This window comes from Silurus meridionalis, chromosome 20 (genome assembly GCF_014805685.1).
Source record: "Silurus meridionalis isolate SWU-2019-XX chromosome 20, ASM1480568v1, whole genome shotgun sequence".
NCBI classification, from domain to species: domain Eukaryota; kingdom Metazoa; phylum Chordata; class Actinopteri; order Siluriformes; family Siluridae; genus Silurus; species Silurus meridionalis.
Window position 1 is genome coordinate 10270543 of NC_060903.1, and position 25936 is coordinate 10296478.

The 25936-nt window shown below is 39.9% G+C and overlaps 2 protein-coding genes across 8 annotated transcripts in view; one reads left to right on the top strand and one right to left on the bottom strand.

The window, feature by feature from the left end:
* Positions 1 to 21042, top strand: part of wdr47a (WD repeat domain 47a) — a 33786-nt gene extending 12744 nt beyond the window's left edge. For all 4 annotated transcript variants that reach the window (XM_046876236.1, XM_046876239.1, XM_046876238.1 and 1 more), the window contains 9 exons: positions 146 to 327; positions 2538 to 2774; positions 3159 to 3219; positions 5775 to 5932; positions 6625 to 6788; positions 16371 to 16541; positions 17431 to 17562; positions 17725 to 17943; positions 18784 to 21042. In XM_046876236.1, coding sequence (XP_046732192.1) covers positions 146 to 327; positions 2538 to 2774; positions 3159 to 3219; positions 5775 to 5932; positions 6625 to 6788; positions 16371 to 16541; positions 17431 to 17562; positions 17725 to 17943; positions 18784 to 18926 — 1467 coding nt within the window. In that variant the 3' untranslated portion in view covers positions 18927 to 21042. The remainder of the gene's footprint in view (positions 1 to 145; positions 328 to 2537; positions 2775 to 3158; positions 3220 to 5774; positions 5933 to 6624; positions 6789 to 16370; positions 16542 to 17430; positions 17563 to 17724; positions 17944 to 18783) is intronic.
* A 975-nt stretch (positions 21043 to 22017) lies between these two features.
* Positions 22018 to 25936, bottom strand: part of kirrel1b (kirre like nephrin family adhesion molecule 1b) — a 59946-nt gene continuing 56027 nt past the window's right edge. For all 4 annotated transcript variants that reach the window (XM_046876243.1, XM_046876242.1, XM_046876240.1 and 1 more), the window contains exon 15: positions 22018 to 25926. In XM_046876243.1, coding sequence (XP_046732199.1) covers positions 25369 to 25926 — 558 coding nt within the window. In that variant the 3' untranslated portion in view covers positions 22018 to 25368. The remainder of the gene's footprint in view (positions 25927 to 25936) is intronic.

The window sequence follows — 25936 nt, forward strand, 5'->3', positions numbered from 1 at the left end:
AGGTGCTCCAAAGCAGCCCCAAATAATCTCATCTCCAATATCATACCTGGTGTTTGGTTTTTACCAAACATACCTGTGTTGTTACATGTGTTGTTCATCTGGGGTTGCTCTCTCTCTCTCTCGCTCGCCCTCTCTCTCTCTGTAGTTGCGTGACTCCATGGAACAGTATCAGGAGTACTATAGGCAGCGCTTACGTGTACAGCAGCACTTGGAACAGAAGCAGCAACAAAGGCAGCTATACCAACAGATGCTGCTGGAGGGTGGAGTCCAGCAACAGGAGACTTCACCCACTGCCAAGCACAACCTCACTGAGACCTTCCTCAACAGGTTGACTGTAACTTTTTGGCATCGGATATTCTCCAAACAAAAGTACTTTACTGATACTAATTAGTTCCACAGCACCATATCTTTAATTCTTGTCTAGACATGTCTACACATGCTTTTCATGGTCTGATATTAGCCACCACTTTTACAGTGTAGTCCATTCAGCTTCTGGGGTTAATTTTGTCATTTTTATAAGAAATAATCCAGATATTTTGCCAATGGTATTTGGCATGTGGAAATACCTATTTCAATAGTATATTCTTTAAAAAAAATTTGCAGCACAAAATTGAATCACCTCAAAATCTCAACTCTCTTAAACATATACACTTTTTATAACTTAAATAGTGAGCCGACACTCCCGGTCAACAAATAGGGAAAATAATAATTATTAAATTTGTGATCAGCACACTATATAAACTGATCAACCATAAAATGAATACCAGTGACAGCTGAAGTGAATGTTACTGATTATGTTGTAACAATGGCACCTGCCAATGGGTAGGATATATTAGGCTGCAGGTAAACAGTTAGTCCAATTGTGAGAAAGCCAGGTCTTGTGGAAATGTTCCTGGTATGCAGCAGTTACTTTCTACCAAAACACGCCAATTAGTGAACTGGTGAAAAAGGTCATGGGTGCCCAAGGCACTTTTATGCAGGTGGGAAGAAACAGACAAGATTGATGGTCTGGTATATGAATACTACATCGCATTCAGGCCATAGTTGGCAACTCAAGGCCCAGAATATAGGGCGAACGTAACCCTAGTTTTGTAGTCTTCATACTAGGACATACCGTATTTTTCAGACTACTTTTTTCCCACGTTTTAAACCCCGTGGCTTAAACAAAGAACGTGGCTAATATATGGATTTTTCCTGGGTTTTTCCCTGTTTCACAAACTTCAAGCCAAAAAACTGAGCGACATAACGGAAACGAAAAAACGCACTACACCTGTGTTCTGAGCTGCACGGCATCGGGAGAAAAACTTCCACCGGTAACGCACGACGATGACAAAAGATAAACTCCCCAGAGAAATACAGTGGTACCTTGACCTATGAGTTTAATTCGTTTCGTGGACGAGCTCGTATCTCAATTTGCTCGCACATCAAATCAGTTTTCCATATTGAAAATACTTAAAATGGCATTAATCCGTTCCAACCCTCAAAATGACACCCTGTTTTTATGTTTCATGTTATTAAATTGGAAAATACATTTCTAAATAACAAATCTTGTATAAAAACATAATAGAAAGAGTATGTAAAGATATAATAAGGTTTTCTTCAGTGTATTTTCCTTGGCGATGAGACGACTTGAGCTAACGAAAACTCCGGTGGTGTGTGTGTGTGTGTGTGTGTGTGGAGGGGGGGTAGAGGCGATAAGTGGCGGTGGAGGGAAAACTAGTTTTTTTATTATCACTCCTGTACACTACGTATCCCTAAACTCTTCTTTGCTTATCTTAATTGTCATAACAGTCTTCGCTTTCTGGCTTCGCTTCGCCATCTAGCAACGGCGTCTCGAGCTCATACCTCGATTTTTTGCTCACGTAACAAAGCAATAAAATAGACAGAGTGACCGCTCGTACCTCGGAAAACTCGTACATTAATGCACTCGTAGGTCAAGGTACCACTGTAGTTGTGAAAGGAAGGAGGAAGACGGTGAACAATGACTTACTTGGTCGGCTACTGTTTAGATACAAGCCGTTGTATCGCGTTGAGTCTGGGTGAAGGGAGAGCTCGCTAAAACTCCAGTTGCAACAGAAATCATATAAGCACAGACAGGTTTCCAAAACTCGTGCTTTTTTATTTTTCTTGGCAACAACGTTATGGGTTAGTCAAAGAAACTTAGAAATGAGTATCAGAAAATAAAAAGGACATATTCCTCGCTCTCCACACACGCAGTAATACCGGAAGAATGCAGTGACAGACTATTCCCAAAATACCGCTATGCTCCTAAAAGAAGCGCAACATATTACATTTAGTGTCTTTTGTTAAAGCCTGTGTAAAGTTCATTAGTTTCAGTGTAGACTTATAGACAGGTGCGGCTTATTTATGTTAAAAATAAAAATCTTTGTCAAATTCAGTGGGTGCGCTTTATAGTCCGGAAATTACGGTACAATGCCCTGGGAATCCTGCACCAAACAGAATGATTCTTTACAAATAAGTGAAAAGGTTTTGCTGTCTGCAGTGTACATACTTGCTGTGTGTATACCTGCTTGCAGATCTATTCAGAAGCTGGAAGAGCTAAATGTTGGAATGGATGATCTGGGTGAGGAGGTGCAGGCCCTTTCTCTTCAGTGTAATGGTGGAGGAGAAGTAGAGGCAGGAGTAAATTCAAGTGATGCCACAAACACATCACTTCATCAAGATGGGACAGGGCTTAGCAGCAGCACCCCTCAGAGAGACAACAGTCAGACTGCTGTTTTAGCTCCCACAGAATCCCCTGTGCTACCAAGTAGGTAGGTACAACCATGTGAATAAAGATTTTTATTTTTATTTTATTCATAGCACTTGATTCTATGATTTTGGAAGTGATGTATTAAATATACACACTTGTAGGTTAATGATGGCTGATTAATGTGCTAGTTCATGTCTAAGATGTATTTCTAAAATGTCCAATATGCAAGCTTAAAAAAAGCTTTTGCTTCATATCAAAATAAAGAGTTTAATGTTTCTTAACTGGTTTTAAACTGATTTAGATTGTGTATCAGGTGTATATAACTGACATAATTACAGTTTTCTGTACAATACTGTTTCTTTAAAATGATTTATTAGCAAAGGTTTGATATGGTTTAGTACATTGATAATGTGTGAGGTGTGTAATGATTTTTGCTGTTCTGCAGTGTTCAGAAGGAAACAGAAGAACATAGTGATACCAGTCTCACCCGCACTAAAGGAACAGAGGTACATAACTGGATGTTTGTGTTTATTAGCATAGCTTTATTGTAGTAATTATTGTGTAATTATTGTATTGAATAATTATAAATAAAAAAAGAACGTATTAAGAATCAGGAAGAATATTTGTAGATTAATACACATCCACATGGCATGGACTAATCCACATGATTAAGCAACCATACAGGAATTAAATGGGACAACCATCTACACAGTAGAAAATACCAGATCTACAGACAACACTAATTGTTGTGTAGGTTGAAATCAAAAAGTTCACCACTGGAACATTGCTCACTGTCCACTGTGTACAACAAAACAAAATACAAAAATACAGTGATTAGTAACCAGGGATAATAAATACAAGGAATAAGAGAGGACTGCTATATTACCCAGAAGATGGACAGAAATTGCGACCTTTTTCCACCAAACTGGCAAAATACAAACAAACAAAAAAGCCATCACTCAGTCAGAAGAGATGTCTACAGCGGAAAAGGCAGAACAACAGCAGATTCAGTCACTGCCACACCACCCAAGGAACAACACCATCCAGAGACATTAAAGTTAGAGGGAACCATCAAAGAAACCACTGAGCAAGCATCCAGCAGAGATGGGAAGCTCTAGAACACCCATGAAGGAACAAAAGCCTTTTCTTCAAATCTCCAAAGACATGAGACAGGATGAGAGATGAAACATCAAGGCTGATCAACCTCACCAAAAGTCAACCACTTTGTGCATGCAGCGATTGCTGAAGTTTTAAGATGAAGACAAAGGAGACAAAAACGTTTAAAATGAATTAACAAACTAGCTTGGAATGACATGGACAAAAATAAGATAAAGTGGTTGCATGGATAACTTACTCCTGATTAAGAAGGATGCAAAAATCAAAAAAACTTAACACAAATACTATTATTGACAATAAAATCAAACATAAACCTAGATATAATCCGAAAGCAGCTTTACAGAAATAAATTGATTACAAATAAAAATGTAAATGTATATTAGTCTTAAATAGATTTCAATAAAGTTAAATACATTTAAAGTTAGTCTCTAAGATTATATCTATGAACAAGCCAGTGGCGACAGTGGCAAGGAATAACTCTTTCAGATGGTATGAGCTTGAGAGGAACCTAACTCAAAATGGAACTCATCCCCACCTGGTTGACAATGAGCTATAATGTCTATTCATTATAGTTTCTTTATTGTTGAAGTTATCAACTGTTCACTGATTGAGACTCAAGTGTTAAACTCCCAATGGTGATTGTAGTCATAAGCCATTGTAGCAAAATGTTTATATTAATTACAGTTCAGATCCATCTTCATGGTTCTTCAGTTTACCCCTCCACAGTAACCTCATGGATCTTTAGAGTGTTCATGAGAAACCATCATCACCAGTGGCAAATGGTCTCCAAACGAAAAAACTTCCATCCAATAGTAGAGGGTCAGGGTGAGTTAGTCAGGTGTGGAAAGTAGAAAGGGACAAGATTACTGGTACCTCATTGACTCAGCAATGGGAGAGAGAGAGTATGAGTGAGTAAAGAGGGGCAGAGGGGCACTGTTGTATTTGGTAATGTATTGCCGTGTAAACGATTTTAATGCATGTGCCGTAATTTCCGGACTATTAAGCGCACCCGAATATAAGCCGCACCCACTGAATTTGACAAAGATTTTTATTTTGAACATAAATATGCCGCACCTGTCTATAAGCCGCAGGTGTCTACATTGAAACTAATGAACTTTACAGAACTTTATAGAGTTTTTCTTTTGGCATCGTCGTGCGTTTAAAAATCACCATCGGTGAAGCTTTTCTCCCGATGCTGTGCAGCTCAGAACACAGGTGAAGTGCTTTTTTTCATGCCCGGTTGTTTTCAGCATGACGAATAATTCGCATTTCCTGTTGCCAGTCCGAGTGAGCGGCAGGTCAAACGTCAGAGGAACATCATCCATATTTATGATGTGGTGCGGCCCGATTCAGTGGGAACGCATCTGATTTGATATAAAGAATTTAATTGGTTCACCTTAACCCATTCGGCAATTTCATTGGTCTAATGTTATGGGGCTCAGCTTGTGAAACCGGGAAAAACCCAGGAAAAATCCATAAATTAGCCGCTTCATTGTTTAAGCCGCGGGGTTCAAAGTACCGGCTTATAGTCCGAAAATACGGTATATGTGTTTTCACCTCATAGTTAAAAAATGTCTTAAATTCCTCACTGCATAGTAACTAAAGGTCAGCTATCATTTTACTGGGCAAAGGAAAATGACTGGTTGCCACTGATTACTTTATGTAGAAAAAGATGCCCAATCTTAAATGCAAGGCAGCATCCTAGTGTGCCTATATATGCACAATTAATAGCATATTACTCTACATTTCATCTCTCACCTCTCTGCTTCTTGTTATGATCGCCAAAATCACAAATTATTTTTTCAGTTATGCTGTATTGGGCTTCCTTTATATTCAGTTTATAGGTTACCATGTCATTAAAGATTTCTATCACAAATAAAACAGTTTCTCTATAAAAGTGAATGCATTTGTGCATATTGCTGTGTGCATTTTATCTGCATCTCAGGGAGACCAGTCCAAGAGGTTGTTTAAAGCAGTAAGTACTCTGGAGGATACACAAGCTGTGCGGGCTGTGGCCTTCCATCCATCAGGGGCATTCTATGCTGTGGGCTCCAACTCCAAAACTTTGCGGGTCTGTGCATACCCTGACACACTCGACACCAGGTACACTCATACCACAAGCCAAAAAATGAATACAATTATATTGTTGCCATAGTATTTTAGTTGCATTTATAAATCTCATGTATGTGTGTGTGTGTGTGTGTGTGTGTGTGTGTGTGTGTGTGTGTGTGTGTGTGTGTGTATATATATATATATATATATATATATATATATATATATATATTTATATATATTTATACATATATATATTTATATTATTTTTTTTTCTTTCCCCACACCACTGTTTGTATATGTGTATACAGGTGTTTTTCAGGCTTTTAAAACCCTGAAAAACATCACATCAGAAGAAATCATCAGTTTGTTGATGTTGCAGCTTGATGCAGTTTTTGCAACCAATATATGCAAAACAAATATTAGGTGTTTAGTTAAATTTCTCTTTTACTATACTTTTTCTTGCCCATAAGATAAGAAACTTTTAAACTCTCATCTGATATTTATTTTCTCTGATCTCTTTTATTAATTTTTTTAACAAAAGTTTCTTAATTCTACAGCAAAAAAATAAAAAAAGTATTTGTAATTACAATTATTATATTTTTATATATATTATATTTTTGTTATATATTGTTATTAACAATAAATTGAGTTGTTTTGTATTTTGCATGACTTTTTACTGCCTTGGTAAATTGACTTAATATATGTACCATTAATGAGTTGATTATTTTTGTGTCTCTCAGTGAAGCGTCTAAATCCCCAGTGGTGCGCTTTAAGAGAAATAAGCATCATAAAGGTTCCATTTACTGTGTGGCATGGAGCCCTTGTGGGCAGCTTCTGGCAACTGGTTCCAACGACAAATACGTCAAAGTGCTGCCTTTTAACACTGAGACCTGCAATGCCACTGGTGAGCAGCCTCAATATTTTTACGAATGTTCAATCATGAGGGCATGCTGATGTTCATTTACTCATTCATTCATTTATTATTTTATTTTCGGTAGCTACTTTTATCATTAAGTATTATGTTATCATAGTATCATGTATGTATCAGTGTACATATGAGACATGACAAAATATGAATCACATGTACATAAATATTGCTTTATCTGCATGTTAAAACATGCAGCATACAATTAATGTAACACAAAACCTCCTATATTAAAGAATAATCTTAATTCATTAAAATTAATTTTTATTTGTATAGCACTTTTAACAATGAACATAGTCTCAAAGCAGCTTTGGTGACTGTGGCAAGGAAACACTCCCTGAAATAGCATAAGGAAGAAACCTTGAGAGGAACCAGACTCAAGAAGGAAGATCCTCATCTGGGAAGATCCTTCATTTTGTAGCCCACCCTACACAACACATCGGAGCAACCATTGTCCCTGTGTACAACCGCAAAACACTGAAAGAACTCAGAAACAACCCAAACAACACCATTAATTATGACCTGCGGCAGAAGCTACGCGACCTCGGCGTGCTCCGAGAACCAGGCCTCCAGACCTCGGCATCACCTGCGGCGGACGGACGGAGGAGGGGGAATCGGAAGCGCTGCGCGAGGAAGCAGAAACGCGGAAAGCGAGCGGGTGCTAATGCTAGGCTAAAAGCTAACCCCAGCCGCCCGCTCTACCATCACTACTGCTGGCAAATGTCTGCTCCCTGGACAATAAATTAGACTACATCAGACTCCAACAAGCTACTCGGCGTGAGTACAGACACTGCTGCGTTTTTGTGTTTACTGAGACGTGGCTGAGCGACAGAGTTCCGGACGCCGCCATCCAGCTGGACGGGCTAGCCGGTTTCGTGCCGACAGAAATGCAACTCTGTGCGGTAAGACTCGCGGCGGCGGTCTGTGTGTTTACATCAACACGGAATGGTGTAAGAACTCTGTGCTTGTTTCCACCTACTGCTCATCGCTGCTGGAGTTTATTGTTGTGAGATGTAGACCTTTTATTTACCACGGAATTCACCACCGCTATTGTGCTCGGAGTGTACATACCACCTAGCGCTAATGCTAAGGAAGCGCTCAGTGTGCTCTACGGGACCATTAGCAAACTTCAAAACACACACCCTGACGGATTGTTTATAGTCGCCGGAGATTTTAATCACGGAAATCTCAGGACTGTGCTTCCCAAATTCTATCAGAATGTGGACTTTGCAACCAGAGGAGAAAACACGCTGGATGTTGTTTACACAAACATCCGGGGCGCATACCGGGCAATGCCCCGCCCCCACCTCGGGTACTCAGGCCACATCTCTGTTATGTTGATCCAGCATACAGAACACTCAGCAGGCGTTCAAGACCAGCTCAAAAACAAGTGAGAACCTGGCCAGCAGGATCCATGTCTGCTCTCCAGGACTGTTTTGAATGCACTGACTGGGACATGTTCAGGGAAGCTGCAACCAATGGCGATTTCATCAACTTGGAGGAGTACACGTCAACAGTGACCAGCTACATCGGCAAGTGCATTGATGACGTGACTATCTCCAAGACCATCACTACACGCTCCAACCAGATGCCGTGGATGACCGCCAAGGTGCGTGTGCTGCTAAAAACAAGAGACTCTGCCTTCAGAGCAGGGGACAAGACGGCCTTAAAAACAGCAAGGGCCAAACTGTCCCGTGCTATCAGACAGGCGAAGCGCGCACACGCCAAGAGAATCCATGGCCACTTCCAGGACAGCGGAGACACCTGTGGCAGGACATCCAGGCGATCACAAATTACAAGACACCACCAGCTGCTTGTGACCGTGACGCCTCCCTCCCAGATGCGCTGAACGACTTCTACGCCCGGTACGAGGTGCAGAACAACGTGGTGGCGAGGAAGACCATCCCTCCTCTCAGTGACCAGGTGCTCTGTCTAACCACAGCTGAAGTGAGGAAAACTCTATGCAGAGTTAACCCACAGAAGTCTGCTGGACCAGACAACATTCCTGGCAGAGTGCTCAGGGAATGTGCAGAACAGCTAGCGGATGTCCTTACCAACATCTTTAACATCTCCCTGAGCAGCGGCACTGTTCCTACGTGCCTCAAGACGACGACCATCATTCCTGTGCCGAAGAAGTCTTCTGTCTCCTGCCTCAATGACTATCGTCCCGTTGCACTCACACCCATCATGATGAAGTGCTTCGAGAGGCTCGTCATGAGGCACATGAAGACCCAGCTCCCACCCGCACTGGACCCCATGCAGTTCGCGTATCGTCCAAACCGCTCCACGGACGATGCCATCTCCACAACCCTCCATCTGGCCCTCACCCATCTGGATAACAAGGACTCTTATGTAAGGATGCTGTTCATAGACTTCAGTTCAGCATTCAACACAATTATTCCTCAGCACCTGATTGAGAAGCTGAGCCTACTGGGCCTGAACACCTCCCTCTGTAAATGGATCCTGGACTTCCTGACTGAGAGACCTCAGTCAGTACGGATCGGGAACAGCATCTCCAGCACCACCACACTGAGCACTGGAGCCCCTCAGGGCTGTGTGCTCAGTCCACTGCTGTTCACTCTGCTGACTCACGACTGTGCACCAACGCACAGCTCGAATCATATCATCAAGTATGCTGATGACACGACCGTGGTGGGTCTCATCAGCAAGAACGACGAGTCAGCATACAGAGAGGAGGTGCAACGGTTAACAGCCTGGTGTGGAGCTAACAACCTATCTCTGAACATCGACAAAACTAAAGAGATGGTTGTTGACTTCAGGAGAACACAGAGTGACCATTCTCCACTGATCATTGATGGATCTTCAGTGGAGATCGTCAAGAGCACCAAATTCCTTGGTGTTCATCTGGCGGACAACCAGCTCCATCACCAAGAAAGCCCAGCAGCGTCTCTACTTCCTGAGAAGGCTGAGGAAAGCTCATCTACCTCCCCCCATCCTGACCATGTTCTACAGAGGGACCATCGAGAGCATCTTAAGCAGATGAATCACTGCCCAGTTGCACACATGCACTTTATGTGGCGAGGATCTTAGTTCCTGGCCCTGTGTTCTTCTGTTCTGTGACTGTTGTTTTATGTTGTTTTATGTAGCACCTGGGTTCAGGAGGAACGTTGTTTCATTTCACTGTGTACTGCATCAGCTATATATGGTTGAAATGATAATAAAAGCTTCTTGACTTGACTTGACTATAGTTCTGAGTCATTGTAGCAGACTGTTGACATTAAGTACAGTCCAAATCTTTCTTCAAAGCTCCTATACTACTACCTTAATTTAATGGATCCCAGGGCGTTGTTAAGATACCACCCCTAGCTGCACAGAGTGGCTGCCAATAGAAGAGTACACCATCCAGAGGCAGGCTGGATGAAGCGGGAAGAGAAGAGGAGAGGTTCAGGAACAGTGGTCAATAGTACCTCAGGGGCATGTTTAACGAGAGAGAGAGAGAGAGAGAGAGAGAGAGAGAGAGTGACAAGAAAAGAAGGATATGGATTATTAAGTATCCTTATTGTTGTATAAAAGTTAAGGACAGGCAGTTGGCAGCATAAATAAAAGGGAGAACCAAAAGGTAACACAGACATGAGGGATCTCTGGGATAAGAGACGACCCACAACACCACCGTCAACAAACCTGAGTGAACGAGTGAGAGTGAGGGAACAACAGCATACAAATGGTTCATCGAACACTCTATAAATATGATCCCTCCAGATCGGCTCCTTTACCTAAGAAAAAACAACTGATAAAAAACTTGACGAATAAATTTTTTCGGCCTAAACTTTGAGCATTGAGACTGTGTCCGAGTCCCAAACACTAGTTAAAAGGCTGTTCCATAACTGTGGGGCTTTGTAAGAGAAAGATCTGCCCCTCTGCTGTAGTCTTAATTTATTTGAGGTACCAAAAAGGCATGAATGCCATCCCACCGTAACAGGCCAGCCTTCCCCTTAAAATTGCTCCAATTATCTATGAAGCCAACATTGTTTTTGGAGCACCATTTGGACATTCAGCAGTTCAGCGAACATAACCTGCTGTAAGCTACATTGCCATGCCACATTGGGATGGGGCCATAGCATATTACTGCATCTGACATTGCCTTTGCTAATTTACACACCTCTATACTGTTTCTCTTAGTAACCTCTGACTGTCAAAGGCGTATATCATTAGCTCCCATGTAAAAAACTATCTTAAAGAACCTATGCTTTCCCAAAAACCTATACTAACCTTCTATGTCTGGCGCCCTGGCTCCCGGTATACACCTACCTGTGCTGCTGGTGCCCCTGAAGGTCTAGCTAATGTTATGTGACTCAGAATAGAGTCTCTAATAACCAGAGTTCTTTCAGGTTTCTAAGCAGGTCCTTCACTGAGTAGAGCAAACCTGTTGGAAACATGAAGCGGAGAGGAATGGTGCTCCTGTGGGCGAGCCTTAGGGAGTACGCTGCCAAGTCGTCACTTTACCTCAGGCATTCAGACCTTCCCCTGCAGAACCTGTATTGCTCTCGCACTCACTAATTCTCACTATGGATGCGCTCATTTAATCTAGGATCTTCTCCATCAAAGTGTCAAGTCAAGTCAAGTCAAGTTTATTTGTATAGCGCTTTTCACAACAGACATTGTCTCAAAGCAGCTTTACACAAATCAACAGTGATGGTGAATGGTGTGCATTTGTCCCTGATGAGCAAGCCGTGGCGACTGTGGCAAGGAAAAACTCCCTTAGATGTTATGAGGAAGAAACCTTGAGAGGAACCAGACTCAAAAGGGGAACCCATCCTCATCTGGGTGACATCAAGAGTTTGATCATAAATCTTTCAACAATACAGAACACTGGAGAGTGAGAACCAACACGACCACTGGAGTACAAGACCACAAGCAATGTTCTTTCTGCAGTCTTAAACAGTCTATATGGTTAGTAGCTCCGAGTTTTATAAGCTCAGCATTTGTGATCACCACAGATCCAGCATCAGCTTCTCCATGCCAGAGCCTTTAAACACTCCAGGAGGTCCAATGTCAAAACTCCACACATGTAGCGGGATCCAAATGGCACTGGTACGTCTCTAGATGGTTCGGGATGTTTGTGAGTTCGGCATCTACTTCTTTAAAGGTCCGTAATCATCACGAGGTGGGAGGTGACTGGAGCTGGAGCAACCTCAGGATGCCTCGGGATGGGGAGAGAAAGAGAAGCAGTGGAGAGGAATTAGCGTAGCTGCTGTTCATGATATTAACAGCACAAGTTGATAATGTGCATGTGATCAGATGTTCTGGAGCACAAGGTTATGATGTGATGTGTGTTATGTGTAGGCTTTGCTAAAAGATACGTTTTAATCTACACTTAAATTGGGTGAGTGTGTCTGAGCCCCGAACACCGTCAGGAAGACTATTCCAGAGTTTAGGAGCTAAATGTGAAAATGCTCTACCACCTTTAGTGGACTTTGCTATTCTAGGAACTACTAGAAGCCCAGAGTTTTGAGATCTCAGGGAGCGTGGCGGATTGTAGCGTGTTAAAAGACTGGATAGATACACGGAGCCAAACCATTTAGTGCTTTATAAGTGAGAAGTAATAGTTTGTAGTCTATTCGAAACTTAACAGGAAGCCAATGTAGGGACGATAAGATCGGGGTTATGTGATCATATTTTTTTGACCTTGTAAGAACTCTGGCTGCTGCATTCTGGACTAACTGAAGCTTGTTTATTAATGAAGCAGGACATCCACCTAGTAACGCATTACAGTAGTCTATTCTGGAGGTCATAAACGCATGGACGAGCTTCTCTGCATCGGATATAGACAACATATTTCTTAGCTTAGAAATATTTCTAAGGTGAAAGAAGGCTGTTTTGTAACCTGATTGATGTGATTTTTGAAAGACAAGTCGCTGTCTAAAATAACACCCAGGTCTTTTACCGTTGAACTAGTGGTTACAGAACATCCGTCTAAATGCAGGTTGAGATGCTGGAGCGTCTGTATACCAGTTTTTGGGCGATGAGCAAAATCTCAGTCTTATCAGAATTTAAAAGTAGAAAGTTATGGGTCATCCAATCTCTTAGTTCCTTAACACACTCAGTCATCCGGGTTAATTGAGCTGTATCGCCTGGTTTAGATGAAATATATAGCTGAGTATCATCAGCATAACAATGGAAGCTAATTCCATGCCTTCTAATAATATTTCCTAACGGAAGCATGTATATTGTGAAGAGCAGGGGTCCTAGAACTGAACCTTGCGGCACGCCATAATTTACTTGCATTAGCCTGGATAGCTCTCCATTCAAATCTACGAAATGGTAACGATCGGACAGGTAGGATTTAAACCAGCTTAATGCCTGTCCCTGAATGCCGATGTAATTTTGTAAGCGATCTAGGAGGAGATCATGGTCTATAGTGTCGAATGCAGCACTAAGATCTAGTAAAACCAACAGCGAGATGAAGCCTTGGTCTGAAGCTAAAAACAGGTCATTAGTTATTTTAACTAGAGCAGTTTCTGTGCTATGATGGGGCCTAAAACCTGACTGAAATTCTTCAAAGATATTGTTCTCTTGCAGGTAGGAACATAACTGTGCAGCGACAATCTTTTCTAAAATCTTAGACATAAATGGGAGATTTGAAATTGGTCTGTAATTTGATAACGTGTTTGGATCCAGATTAGGTTTTTAATGAGGGGCTTAATAACTGCTAACTTGAGGGATTTAGGGACGTGACCTAAAGATAGTGAGGAGTTAATAATATTTAGAAGAGGCTCACCAGTTGTATATAACACTTCCTTCAGTAATTTAGTAGGAATTGGATCTAACTGACATGTTGTCGATTTAGCTTTGGCAATAACATTATACAGCTCTTCCTGTCCTATACATGTAAAACAGTGGAGTTGTGGAGTTGAAGGTAACACTGTCTCAGGAGATGCTGTAAGAGGTTGAACTGCCACAATTGTTTTTCTAATGTTATCTATTTTTCAGTGAAGAAAATCATAAAGTCCTCACTACTAAACTGTGATGGAACACAATTTTCAGAGCCCTGATTTGTAGTTAGTTTAGCTACTGTACTGAAAAGGAACCTGGGATTGTTTTTGTTGTTTTCTATAAGTTTGCTCAGGTGTTCAGCTCTAGCAGCTTTTAGCGCCCGTCTGTAGCTGAGCATACTGTCTTTATACGCGATTCTAAATACCTCCAATTTAGTTTTCCTCCATTTTCTCCAGATTACGTGCTGTTCTCTTGAGGGCATGTGTATGACTATTATACCAAGATGCAGGTGCTTGGTCTCTAACCTTTTTAACCGGATAGGGCAACGGTGTCTAATGTGCTAGTGAGGATAAGGTCTATGTTCTTAGTTATCTCATCAAGATTAATAGTAGTTATGGGTTTAGTGAGAAATTGAGATAAATCAGGCAGGTTATTTACGAATCTGTCCTTAGTGGTTGGAACAATAGTCCTACCAGGTCGATAACGTGGTGCAACACGGCTAATCTGCTCTACCGGTAGTGTGTACAGTATGAGGTAATGGTCTGTGATGTCATCACTCTGAGGTAAAATATCTATATCAGTGACGTCTGCTCCGTGTGATATTATTAAGTCTAGTGTGTGGTTAAAGCGATGAGTTGGTCTGGTGACGCTTTTGTTTAACCCCAAAAGAGTTTAATAAGTCAACAAATGATAATCCTAGAGCATCGTTTACATCATCTACATGAATATTAAAGTCTCCTACAAGCAGCACTTTATCAAAATTGATCAAGAGATCTGATAGAAAACAAGCAAACTCTTGAAGAAAATCAGCGTAGGGTCCTGGGGGTCTGTACACGGTGACCAGAGCGAGTTTACTATGTATGTCCGAAAGTACAACTTTAAGAACGAGCACTTCAAATGATTTAAAGCTGAATCCTAACATCTGACTAACATTAAGAGAAGCAGTATAAATGGTTCCTACACCCCCACGACCAGTCTGACGGGCTCATGCTTATAAACATATCCTGACGGTGTCGACTGCTTAGACCCATATAATCACCTGGTTTAATCCAGGTCTCAGTGAGACAGAGTGCATCGAGATTATTCTCTGTGATCATCTCATTTATAATCAGTGCTTTGGGTGCAAGTGATCTAATGTTTAAAAGACCAAACTTTAAAACTTTTTGGTGTTTGTTTATCTGGCATTTTCAGTTTTAACTTCAATGAGATTGTTTCTGGATCTTGTGTATTTACTTCTTGGTTTTGCTACACGAGGGATAGATACGGTTTCTATAAACTGGGCTGTGTGTGAACTTGTAACTATTTGGTCTGTTGTATGCGTGTTCTCATTGTCGAAGATTTCCTGATGTCTTACCAGTCAGATGGTGTGAAGTATCCTAGAGATGTTATCTGATAGCACTGCTGCTCCAACTCTGCTGGGGTGCAGGCCATCAGGGCGGAAGAACCTAGGACGCCCCAGAAACAGTTCCAGTTATTAACAAAGAGAAGTTTATGTTCTCGACACCATGACTGTAACCATTCATTTAGAGCTAAAAGTCTACTAAACTTCTCAGCCCCTCGCTGGTAAGTGGGAAGAGGTCCTGACACTATGATCCTCGTTGTGGGTGATGTGCTGCGTACCGTCTCCACCAGGATCCTGAAATCCTCTTTAATACCTCCGTTTGTCTCAGCCTGGTGTCGTTCGTTCCGGCATGAAGAACAACCGCTCCAGTTCTCCTTCAGGACCGCGGGTACCTGCGCAGCGACATCAAGAACACGAGCACCAGGAAAACAGCGAGTGTGCACCTTACCTTTAGCTCCGGTAGCGCGGACATGCCGGACGATGGAATCTCCGAGAATCACAGTGTCGCGTTCCGCCTCGCGGAGAGGCGGCGGTTCTCGGTCGAGATCTCAAGGCCTGTAGTGGTGGCGGGGAGACGCCTCGACCGGGCTTTGCTTGTCTCTTCCGCTGCTGCCGCATCCAGGGTCCATGTTGCACCTTTGCCGGAGTTGTAAGTGCTAACTAACTTACACCTCCCACAGATAAAATTATAAAATTAACGCTAGTGACAGAAAAAGATTATACACTCCATGCACTGAATGAGCTGGATGCTTGCCATATTACCTTAATGTGGTTACTGTAGTGTGCATTCACAGTTCCAATGGGAATGGCCTCCACTCACTGCTTTAAACAGGGGATACAGCGCTCTTCCAAAGAAAAAAAAAAGAGAAACACAGCTAAGGAAGAGTAGAGAATACAGGAAATCTAAACGATAATTTAAGATCAAAATTTGTGGCAAGCAAATTCGCAGCAAACATATCAACAACAGGAAGCTGCGTCACCTCAACAAAAGGTTCAGTCTGTAAAATAAGAGCTTGGTGAGTTACAATCATGTTGTCATGTTAAACAAGTATGTTTTTATAAACATAAACAACCCTATTAACATTTAACAATTTAAAAATTACTTACTGAGTTTTCTGCAGTATGATGTTATACTTTGTTCTTTTCAGTAAAAAGTCTGAGATTGAGAGAAAGACCAAGACCAAGGACATGTTTAAATAGACAACAAAAATTTGAATCCAGCTTATTCTTTTATTAAAAACGCTTTCTACTGATCTCTCTCTCAGGTCCTGATCTGGAGTTCAGTATGCATGATGGCACGATTCGAGACCTGGCCTTTATGGAAGGGCCTGAGAGTGGAGGATCTATCTTAATCAGTGCTGGAGCAGGAGACTGTAACATCTATACTACTGACTGCCAGAGAGGACAGGGGCTTCACGCTCTCAATGGACACACAGGTATACACACATAGAAATGTACACAAATTCTCAAACACTCTCACACGCTCTCATACACACAAGCATGCTGTACAGTAAAACCCCGTTGGACGAGCATAATTCATTCTTGAAAATTGCTCGTAGGTCCATTTGCTCGTACGTTTGAACTAATTTTTTCCCATAAGAATGAATGTAAAAGCGATTTAATCCGTTCTGAGACCTCATTCGATCGCTTATTTCTGCACTTAAAAAGTGTTTGTAGCATATTTTAACAAACAAATGCACTGCAAAATACCGTAATGTAAACATAATTTAACACTTACCCATGTGGTAGTGGTTGATTGCGAGTGTGAGACGCTCGTAACCTTCTTGGTTTCAATGGTAATTCTATTTACTTTCTTTTTCCCAGCACCATCACTGATTTTCTTGGAAGACATTTTTCAAGGTTTCTAGTGAAATAAAAATATAACACTAAAAAAGTTACGTTTTTGCTGCACTGAGCAACGAGAGCGACTGAGTGATACGTCATCAACTAAGCGACTGATGCTACCCTCGGCCGAAAGCAGGGAACTGGCGTGGGTTTGCTTGTGCCTTCAAAATTTGCTTGTGATTAGGGTAAAATTATGCGAGCAAGGTCTCTTGTATCTACGTTTGCTCGTACTATTAGTTGCTCGTACAACAGGGTTTTACTGTACCTCTTTACTGCAGATTTCTGCCAGGGCTGCAGTTCTAACCCACACAGACAACCACTTGCAACATGCATATACCAGTAATAAGCTTTTCATGCTAGTACAGGAGTAGGACATAAACAGTCAGATTTTTATCCCCTAGAACAACTGAGTTATTTCCTCATTTGCCCATAAGACATGTACAGTTTATTGATTTAATAAGCGATGCTGTCTCTTCACAGGTCACATACTCTCTCTGTACACATGGGGAGGCTGGATGATTGCATCTGGCTCACAGGATAAAACTGTGCGTTTTTGGGACCTGCGTGTTCCCAGCTGTGTGAGAGTCGTAGGGACAGCTTTTCACGGGTCTGGTGAGCATGAATTTAGATTTTACTTTACAGTCAGTAAAAACTTACTAAATTAAATGTTGTATATTTACTGCCCCAGGTTTTTCATCATCAATTATGTGAATTTAACTTATTAAACATGATTATATAACAAAATATGACTCCCACACATATATGATGATTCAGGCAGTCCAGTAGCCTCAGTGGCAGTAGATCCCAGTGGGCGTCTACTAGCCACAGGCCAGGAGGACAGTGCCTGTATGCTGTATGACATCAGAGGAGGAAGGATGGTGCAGACATATCGACCTCACTCGAGTGATGTGCGTTCTGTACGCTTCTCCCCTGGAGCTCATTACTTACTCACTGGATCGTATGACACAAAGGTTGTCACCACAGACCTACAAGGTAGCTGCATGCTTTTTCAACATGTGTCAAATCTAACACCAACATTCACCAACACACACAACCTAACTTCACCCTACCTGCAGCTTTATCCCAAACACAACCAATATCTACAGCTTTAACCCAACACCATATCAAAATCCACAGATTTAACCCAAATCTACCCAAACATCTATAGAATTAACCCAAGTCTGGCCAAAAATCTACAGTTTACCCCAGCACTATATAAATATCTACAGCTTTAAACCTGCACCATTTCAACATCTAACACGTTTAATCTTTAACCCAAACCTGACCAACATTAACAGCTTTAACCCAAATCTGACCAACATCTACGGCTTTAACCCAAACCTGACCAACATCTACGGCTTTAACCCAAACCTGACCAACATCTACGGCTTTAAACCAAACATAACCAAATTGACTATTTTAATACCAGACTCAAAACAGAAAGACTAAGAAATGTGTACAGTAAGCTGTAAGAGGTAATCTACCACAAGCAGCATTTCTGACTGATTTACATCATGGGCAATTCAAATCATAAAATACATTTTATAAATTATATTTGTGAATTAAAACATGTCCAAAAAAGTACTTAATATAAACACTGCTTCTACAACTACACTGGCCATTTTTCAGTCAACTAATCAAACTTTAGTTAAACAGAAATGTTTGTTTAACAACATTATTAGATTAGATAATTAGATAATTCAATAGATAATGGATTAGATGATTGTTTATATTCATCTGTTATTTTGTGTTTGAAAACAGCATCTCAATGCAACTCTTTATACACCTGTCTCCCTGTCCCCTTAGCTAATCTTTGTGTGTGTATGTGTGCAGGAGACCTTACAAAGCAGCTGCCATTGACTACAGTAGGAGAGCACACTGATAAAGTAATCCAGTGTAGGTGGCATCCACAGCAACTCTCCTTCCTGTCCTCATCTGCTGATCGCACTGTCACCCTCTGGACACACAACACATAGAGCTGTGTATCAGAGCACATCTCACTCTACTGACAAAAGTCTCCAGTTGGATGAAACTGTAAATAATTCTGTGTGTGTGTGTGTGTGTGTGTGTGTGTGTGTGTGTGTGTGTGTGTGTGCGTGTGTGTGTGTGCACGTGTGTCTGTTTATTATTTCTTAATTATTTTCTTTGCTCTGTGACAGCCTATCTTCCTTGCCTCTTCTTTATCAGTGTTGCATAAATAGACGTAAATAGTTACATTGTTTTCACGCAAGCTACATGGCTCCAGGTTATTTCAGCAGAATTCAACATAATATTGTTTTAATAATTATAATTCTCTAGTGCATATACTGATTTCTGGTAAATTAAAACTTTAAATTTTTTTAGGCTCACTGTTGTAGAGTCAAAAGCCTTCCAGTATTTTTAATCATATTGTGACTGGTAAGGGGGACAAAAGTCTTGCTGTTTAAAATGGTAATTGAACTAATTCAGATAACAGCCAATGGCTAAGCAAGGAGGAAAAAGAAGAACATTTAAATAGATGTATGGCCAGTGCACCCCACAGATGAAGAACAAACTTTGTGAGCAAAACTGGAGAATGTTGAGGATGATGTTCCAGGGACATCCCACTCATGTGTTCATCGCCAGTGCTCAGATTTTGCCAATAGAATAAGAGTCCATTATCCACACGCAAACCCTGTTGTTTTGCAGATTTGGTGCTTAAGCGTTTTTTATTTTTCCCTGCTTTAAGACCAGAACTGTTAGCTGTATTTTTCGGATCCAGCAAAGTCATTTGTTAAATAAGAAATTCCACATTCTAAATTGTGCAAGGACACATGCCACAGATACCCATATTTTCGTAATAGATGTTTCTGTGTGCTGCGTATTTCGTATGGTGCCTTGGTTCATGGGTCATTTATAAAGCTTTATGCCATTTTAGACAGCCAGGTAGTGAGAAGGCACTTGGATTAGTGTAAATTCTATCCAATTCACTTTATCTTATGCTATATTAAGTTGCTTTAACTTTAACTTAACTGCATACTTCATACTGTTATCTTTTAATTATTCTTTGTCCTCATGGTCTGGAAAGTTCAGCATGAAAAAACAACAACATCAGTCATAAAATACATTAAATATATATATTTTTTATCTTCATTTACTTTATTCTGGTCAGGGAAGCAGTGAAGCACATCCTTCATGGAACACAAGGAAACATAAGACAGAAAGCCACCTTAAATGGGACACCAGCCCATCACATAGCATCATGCACACAGTTATTCACACCTTGGGCAATTTAGCAAAGCTTGGGAAGGTGGAAGGAAACCCACAAGGAGATGGGGAGAATATGTAAAAACTTCACACAGACAGTAACTAGAGCCCAGAAAGAAATCAAGGACCTGAAGCTGTGAGTGGTACAGTTTGTGTTTTACATCTCTGTGTGTTTCCTGCATGATATCCTGGGTGTGCGTCTTGGATAGGCTTCAGATTCACTGCAGACCTGAGCAGGATAAATAAGTTGGAGTGAACAGATTGAATCGACACTCATTTTATAAGAAACAATGGTGTAAAGAAGTCAAAGTCGCCATGCCTTCATTAAAAACAGCACACTTGATGTTTTGCTGTTGTGTGTTAAATAGAAAACAGCATTAAGGACAAAGAAAATGTACATTGTGTGATCAACTGTGTTGAAATGTACAGTCTATATGCAAGTAGACTGTCCTGCAGTATGTAAATCCTGTGTTTTTTCCCTATTGATTGAAATGCAGAGCTTTTTGCCTGAAACATAACATCTGTGTGCCTCTTGTGAATGCCTCTAAAATCGCTGTTTTTCACTACTCTGTTCAAATGTTATACTACAATGATGACAAATGTATTTAATTTTACGTTTATCCTAAAACGGTTGATAGTATCCTGATTTATTTATTTTTAGAGCTACTCTAACATATGAACATATTTATTTTCTCATTTTAGTTAATGAGCCTTGATAACATTTGTCATTGATAGTACCAAATTATGCAAGTGTTTATTTTTCATTTTTTTATTTATTTTAAATTTGGGAACTTATGTCATTCTTATTTTACGGAAAAACAAGTGTCTGCTGCTGTAGAGTCAAAATAAACATTTTTGGTCACTTTCCTGTGTGTCACACAATTGTAAGCAATATATTGTTATGGTTAGAAAAATATTATTGTTATTATTAGTCACAAGTATAGATGTAGTTATATATAAGGAGCCAGAGTATTTTATGAACCAAAACTATGACTTGTATATAAATTTATGAATATAAAAATAATCGTATGATTGTCGTAATATGAGATCCTAACAGACTTAGAGACACTTCAGATAGACAAACAGATCATCAGAATGTATTGGAATAAATGTGCTTGAATGTAGAGTTTCATCAAATACTAAAATATAGCAACCAATAAATTATTATCGGCATTGTTTACCAAAAGAAATCAATTGTGGGAGGTCGTCAGGGCCAGCAAGGTATGTTTTAATATATTTTTGTTTATGAATGTGTTAAATAATTCTCTTTATTTAATAGTGTTTCTCTTGAGTGCTCACGTAGTGCTGTAGGGCAATGTTGCTTGAAGTTGTTGCAGTAACCAATAATGCGACTCCGAGGCCTAAAAAGGGCATAAAATTGTCACTTTTTATGTCTTTTGATTGGATGCTAAGATAGTGTACTAGTCAGAGCTCGCAACCCACATCTGTAGCAAACTGCACAATCTCACTTATATTCTTGTGGATTTAATAACTGTTTTTTCATTCCACAATGGCTAACAGAGGAGAAGTTGTTGATTTGGTCACAGACAAACTTAGTGTACAAGGAGGTTTACAAGACAGACTTTTCAAGAAAAGCTGAACATCGTAAGGAAAGGTCAGCCAACACAGTTAAAAACAGTTGTTAAGCTTTTCCATGAACCATTTATATTTTTGCATTCTCTTTCCTGTAAAAGTTGCACAAAAACACACAATTTGCTATAATTTAAAATCCCCAGGAAAACTAATTACCAAAAAATGCAAGGAGAATTCGGGGTCATTTTATGAGGTTAATGTTGATGCTTCTGCGGGAGATGATGAATGCGGGTGTTGCAGCTGTGGCTGCAGTGAAAGGAGACTTGTTATATTGTGTTAATTGGGTTTCTTGCTTTAGTTCATTTTCACTGTGTGAGATACCTGTCTGCGATGCTGTGGCTGCTCAGATATACTGCATTTCTGTAAAATATTGATGGCTTCCATACTGGTCATAATGATGGTATTCAGAGGTGGATTGGTTCAGGTGACACCACTAAAAGCCTAGATGTTAGATGCACAGCCCGCCCTTGGTAAAAAAAAAAAAAAAACCAATACCACTTTTTATACATTTTTAGCTGAAATAGCAACAGATAATTAACCAATAACGTATATTCATAATTATGCATTTTCCCACATCCAAAGAATGACATAAGCTTTGGTTACTATGAAAAAGGTGTATTTATTTAATAAAATGGAAAAATAATCACACAATAAAAAATTTTGTGTAAAATAAGATTAGGGAATAAAACAAATATGAATAATATAAATTTTGATTTTTGTACACATTTAAAAGATGAATAAAATTATGAAATTCACAAGAACAAGTAAAAGACCCAATATAAACACGATAATACTAAATAGGATTTTATAACAGGAGTTAGATAGAGATACAGTAATTGGGAAAACTGGCAAGATTCACGCTATGACGCACATCTACAAAGAGTACTGCACATTCGCTCAATCTCATATATTCAGTATACTGTATTTGTGGGAATGAGACATATCTTTTTTAATGTTTGTGGCATTACATACAAAATGGTATTTTGTACTGCTAGAAAGAGTGAATTTGTTATATTACTTAAATTGTAGCTTTAAAATGAATAAATTCAGCATATTTAACAATGGACAAATTTTCTCAATTCAGTCATTCCTTCATCTTCAGTAATTTCTTTATGATGAGGGGGCTCATGGCAGGTCTAGAGCCAAGGCCAGCAACATCCATAACAAGATGGAAAATTAACCTCCAATGGGCCGTCTGTCCATAGAGGGTATTATTCACTTTGTGAAGCCAATTATTTGCTAAATTTGGAAGCTTTCACCCTGTTTAGCATATCTGTCCGGCAATGAAAATCTAATGGGAAAACAGATTTTAAGATTTCATCTAAACAATGCATATCAGGAAACAGATAACTGATTAATATCTATATAATGCATGGTTGAAACTTGGCCTAGGTATTTTTGCATGTTTCTTATGCATCTTTCATTCAGACGGTACAAGATGGGCACAAATAATGGGATAAAGAAATGCAAGGTCACCCATCTGGTGAGAAAAAGGAATGGCACACTGTATGGTAGCTACATTTAATGATTATTTATAAGCTAATATTGTGGGTTTTTCAATGTTCATTATGGGTATACTGTTTGTTTTTGAATTTTTTTGCAATTTAATTAGTGGTTACCGTCTGGCAATAGAACTGTAAAAGTACAAATCATTTACATCAACAATGACTTGGAAATGCTCACATTGTTTCACACATTTTCTGTTGTTCTGACTTTTTTCCCTTTTGTATAAAAAAATATATAAAAATGCTTTTAAATGCCATGTTCTAAGTTTAGATAAAAATGTGGAAAAGCACTTTTCTACCTTGAAGGGGCAAATATGTGATGCAGGACAAGAGAAAAATACAAATAGAAAAAGGTTCAATTGTTCCTCTCTGGAACATCCCCACATTTATGTGATTGTGTGCTCGCCCACACAATAAAAAGTAGCAAAAAATTTAGATATTATGGAAGTGAGGACTTCACCTCGCGTGCTTTATCTTTTTTGGTAGTTTTTTTTGTACCAGGTACGAAAAAGCAGCTTAGAAGTTTTTTTTCAGTAACACTTTATATACAGCCTGAATAAATAAAGCTAAATGACTGTACTTATGTTCTGTTATTTTGGTAATGCTTGTAATGACAAATATTAATACGCATACATACACCTTAAATATGCATATGTACATAGTCTGTAGCAGCTTTAAATGTGTAATATAAATAGCAGAAATCATTTTAACTGATGTGCACTTATAAACTTTTAATAGTCCTATTTAGCACACAATCAGTTAGGGCAGTAATGCTGAGAACCACAGGGCATCATTATGAACAGTGTCATTTATATTACAACATGATTAAGTCATTATTAAAAAACTCATTAATTTCCCTAAATCCTTATGAGGTATTATAAAGAGTTACATATTTTTTATTGGTAACAAAATTATAGAAAGCGCAGTCACAAAGGTTTATTAATACAGGCTGAAAGTTTAGTTTTTCTTCTTCTCCAGAACAAGGGTACAGTAGCTAAGCTGTTGCTCACACACATGTGCAGTGTCACCTCTAAGTTTACTGTAATTTAGTCTTTTCAGGTCCAGTTTCTGCAGTACTGCACAGTTTTTCACAACACTACACAAATCCCTTTACAAAAAGGGCAGTGCAAATGCTCTTCTTTATGTATTTATATAGAATGAAACAAGCTGGTCTTTATCTGCAATTTAGAACAAATATATCATACTTGGGACTTGGAAGCCAACAATAAGAGTTTTTATAAAATGCAGTTGTTTTTTTTTGCAATAGCTGCCAGTTATGGATGTACTGCTAAGACAAAATGACTACAAATTATAGACTTCCATTACCATTTCATGGTGTGCCACCAACAGTGGACAGTCTTTTGCTACAAGCAAAAATCTAACTGCTGATTTTTTAAATACTGGATATCAGCAGTGCTTGCAGGTGTAACACCAATGAGACTTTACACTGTAGAGGAAACATATCACACACATATACTGTCCTTCATATCATCCAATGGAAAAAAAACAGGGTTAACTACGGCTGGAGTCATTTCTCAATATCCTCTGGTGCCATCGGCAGGAAACTGTCCTTATCATGTCCCCTTCAATAGGCAAACCTATTGCTTCTTCTCAGCTATCCTATTATATCCTATTGTAAATCTAGGGCAGTTGCCAACTTCAAGGAAATACTCCTTGTGTCTGTTGACATGTCTTTCAGATATATTTACATATGACGACAGTAAAAGAGTAACAGGGTTGGGTTAAAGGGGAGAATTGAGAGAGAATATATATAGTCATGAATGTGCCCCTCCACTTTTTTTTCTTTTTTTTTTTATATTTTGTCTTTGCATTTCATATTTATTCTTGGTTTGGCACTATAGTGATGGCACACAATGAATACATGATAGTACAAAATACAATGTGTGTGTGTGTGTGTGTGTGTGTGTGTGTGTGTGTGTGTGTGACTATGAGATAGCTACACTAGTCTGAAAATCTAGCTGTTGATTAATCACAATTAAGTAAGTCCTCAGTAAATGAGTGTGTATGTGTATGTATGTGTGTGTGTGTGTGTGTGTGTGTATGTGTGTGTGAGAGACAGTGTCCTGTTATTCTCTCATACATGTGTCTGCATCCTCTGCGTGTGTCTTTGAGAGTATTCTGTGGGTGGAGATGAATAAGAGAAACGGGTTGAGCTCCCGTACTTCCCCAGTCCAGCTTCTGGCCCTACTCCTTGGTTTGGCCCCACCCCCTGTCCTTTTGGATACATCTCATACGCTGGTCCTTCTTCAAGCGGCGGAGCAAAGCCAAGCCTGTACTGAGCGTATTGCGCAGATGTTTGGTATCCATATGTGTCATATGTAAGCGGATTGGTTGATTCTAAGAGGCCACATTCTCTGGAATAGTCTGTTGTCTGAAGTGCTGCTTTTGGTGGACCCTGGCTTTGTTTGGTCCTGGCAATGGTGCTGAACTGGGCATAGGTATTGTGGGTGATCCGAGATGGAGGGCGTGGTTCATAGCGGCCAATGGGAGCGGGATTTATTCCGGGTGCTGAGCCTGCTGCAGAAGTGGAGACTGAGGCTGGATTTGGTGGGCGGAATTCTTGGTAGCGGGCTGCGGAACGCCCTTCATCGTGGGTTGTCGCTCGCACATTGTAGTAACCATTTGTTGGGTCCTGAAAACAA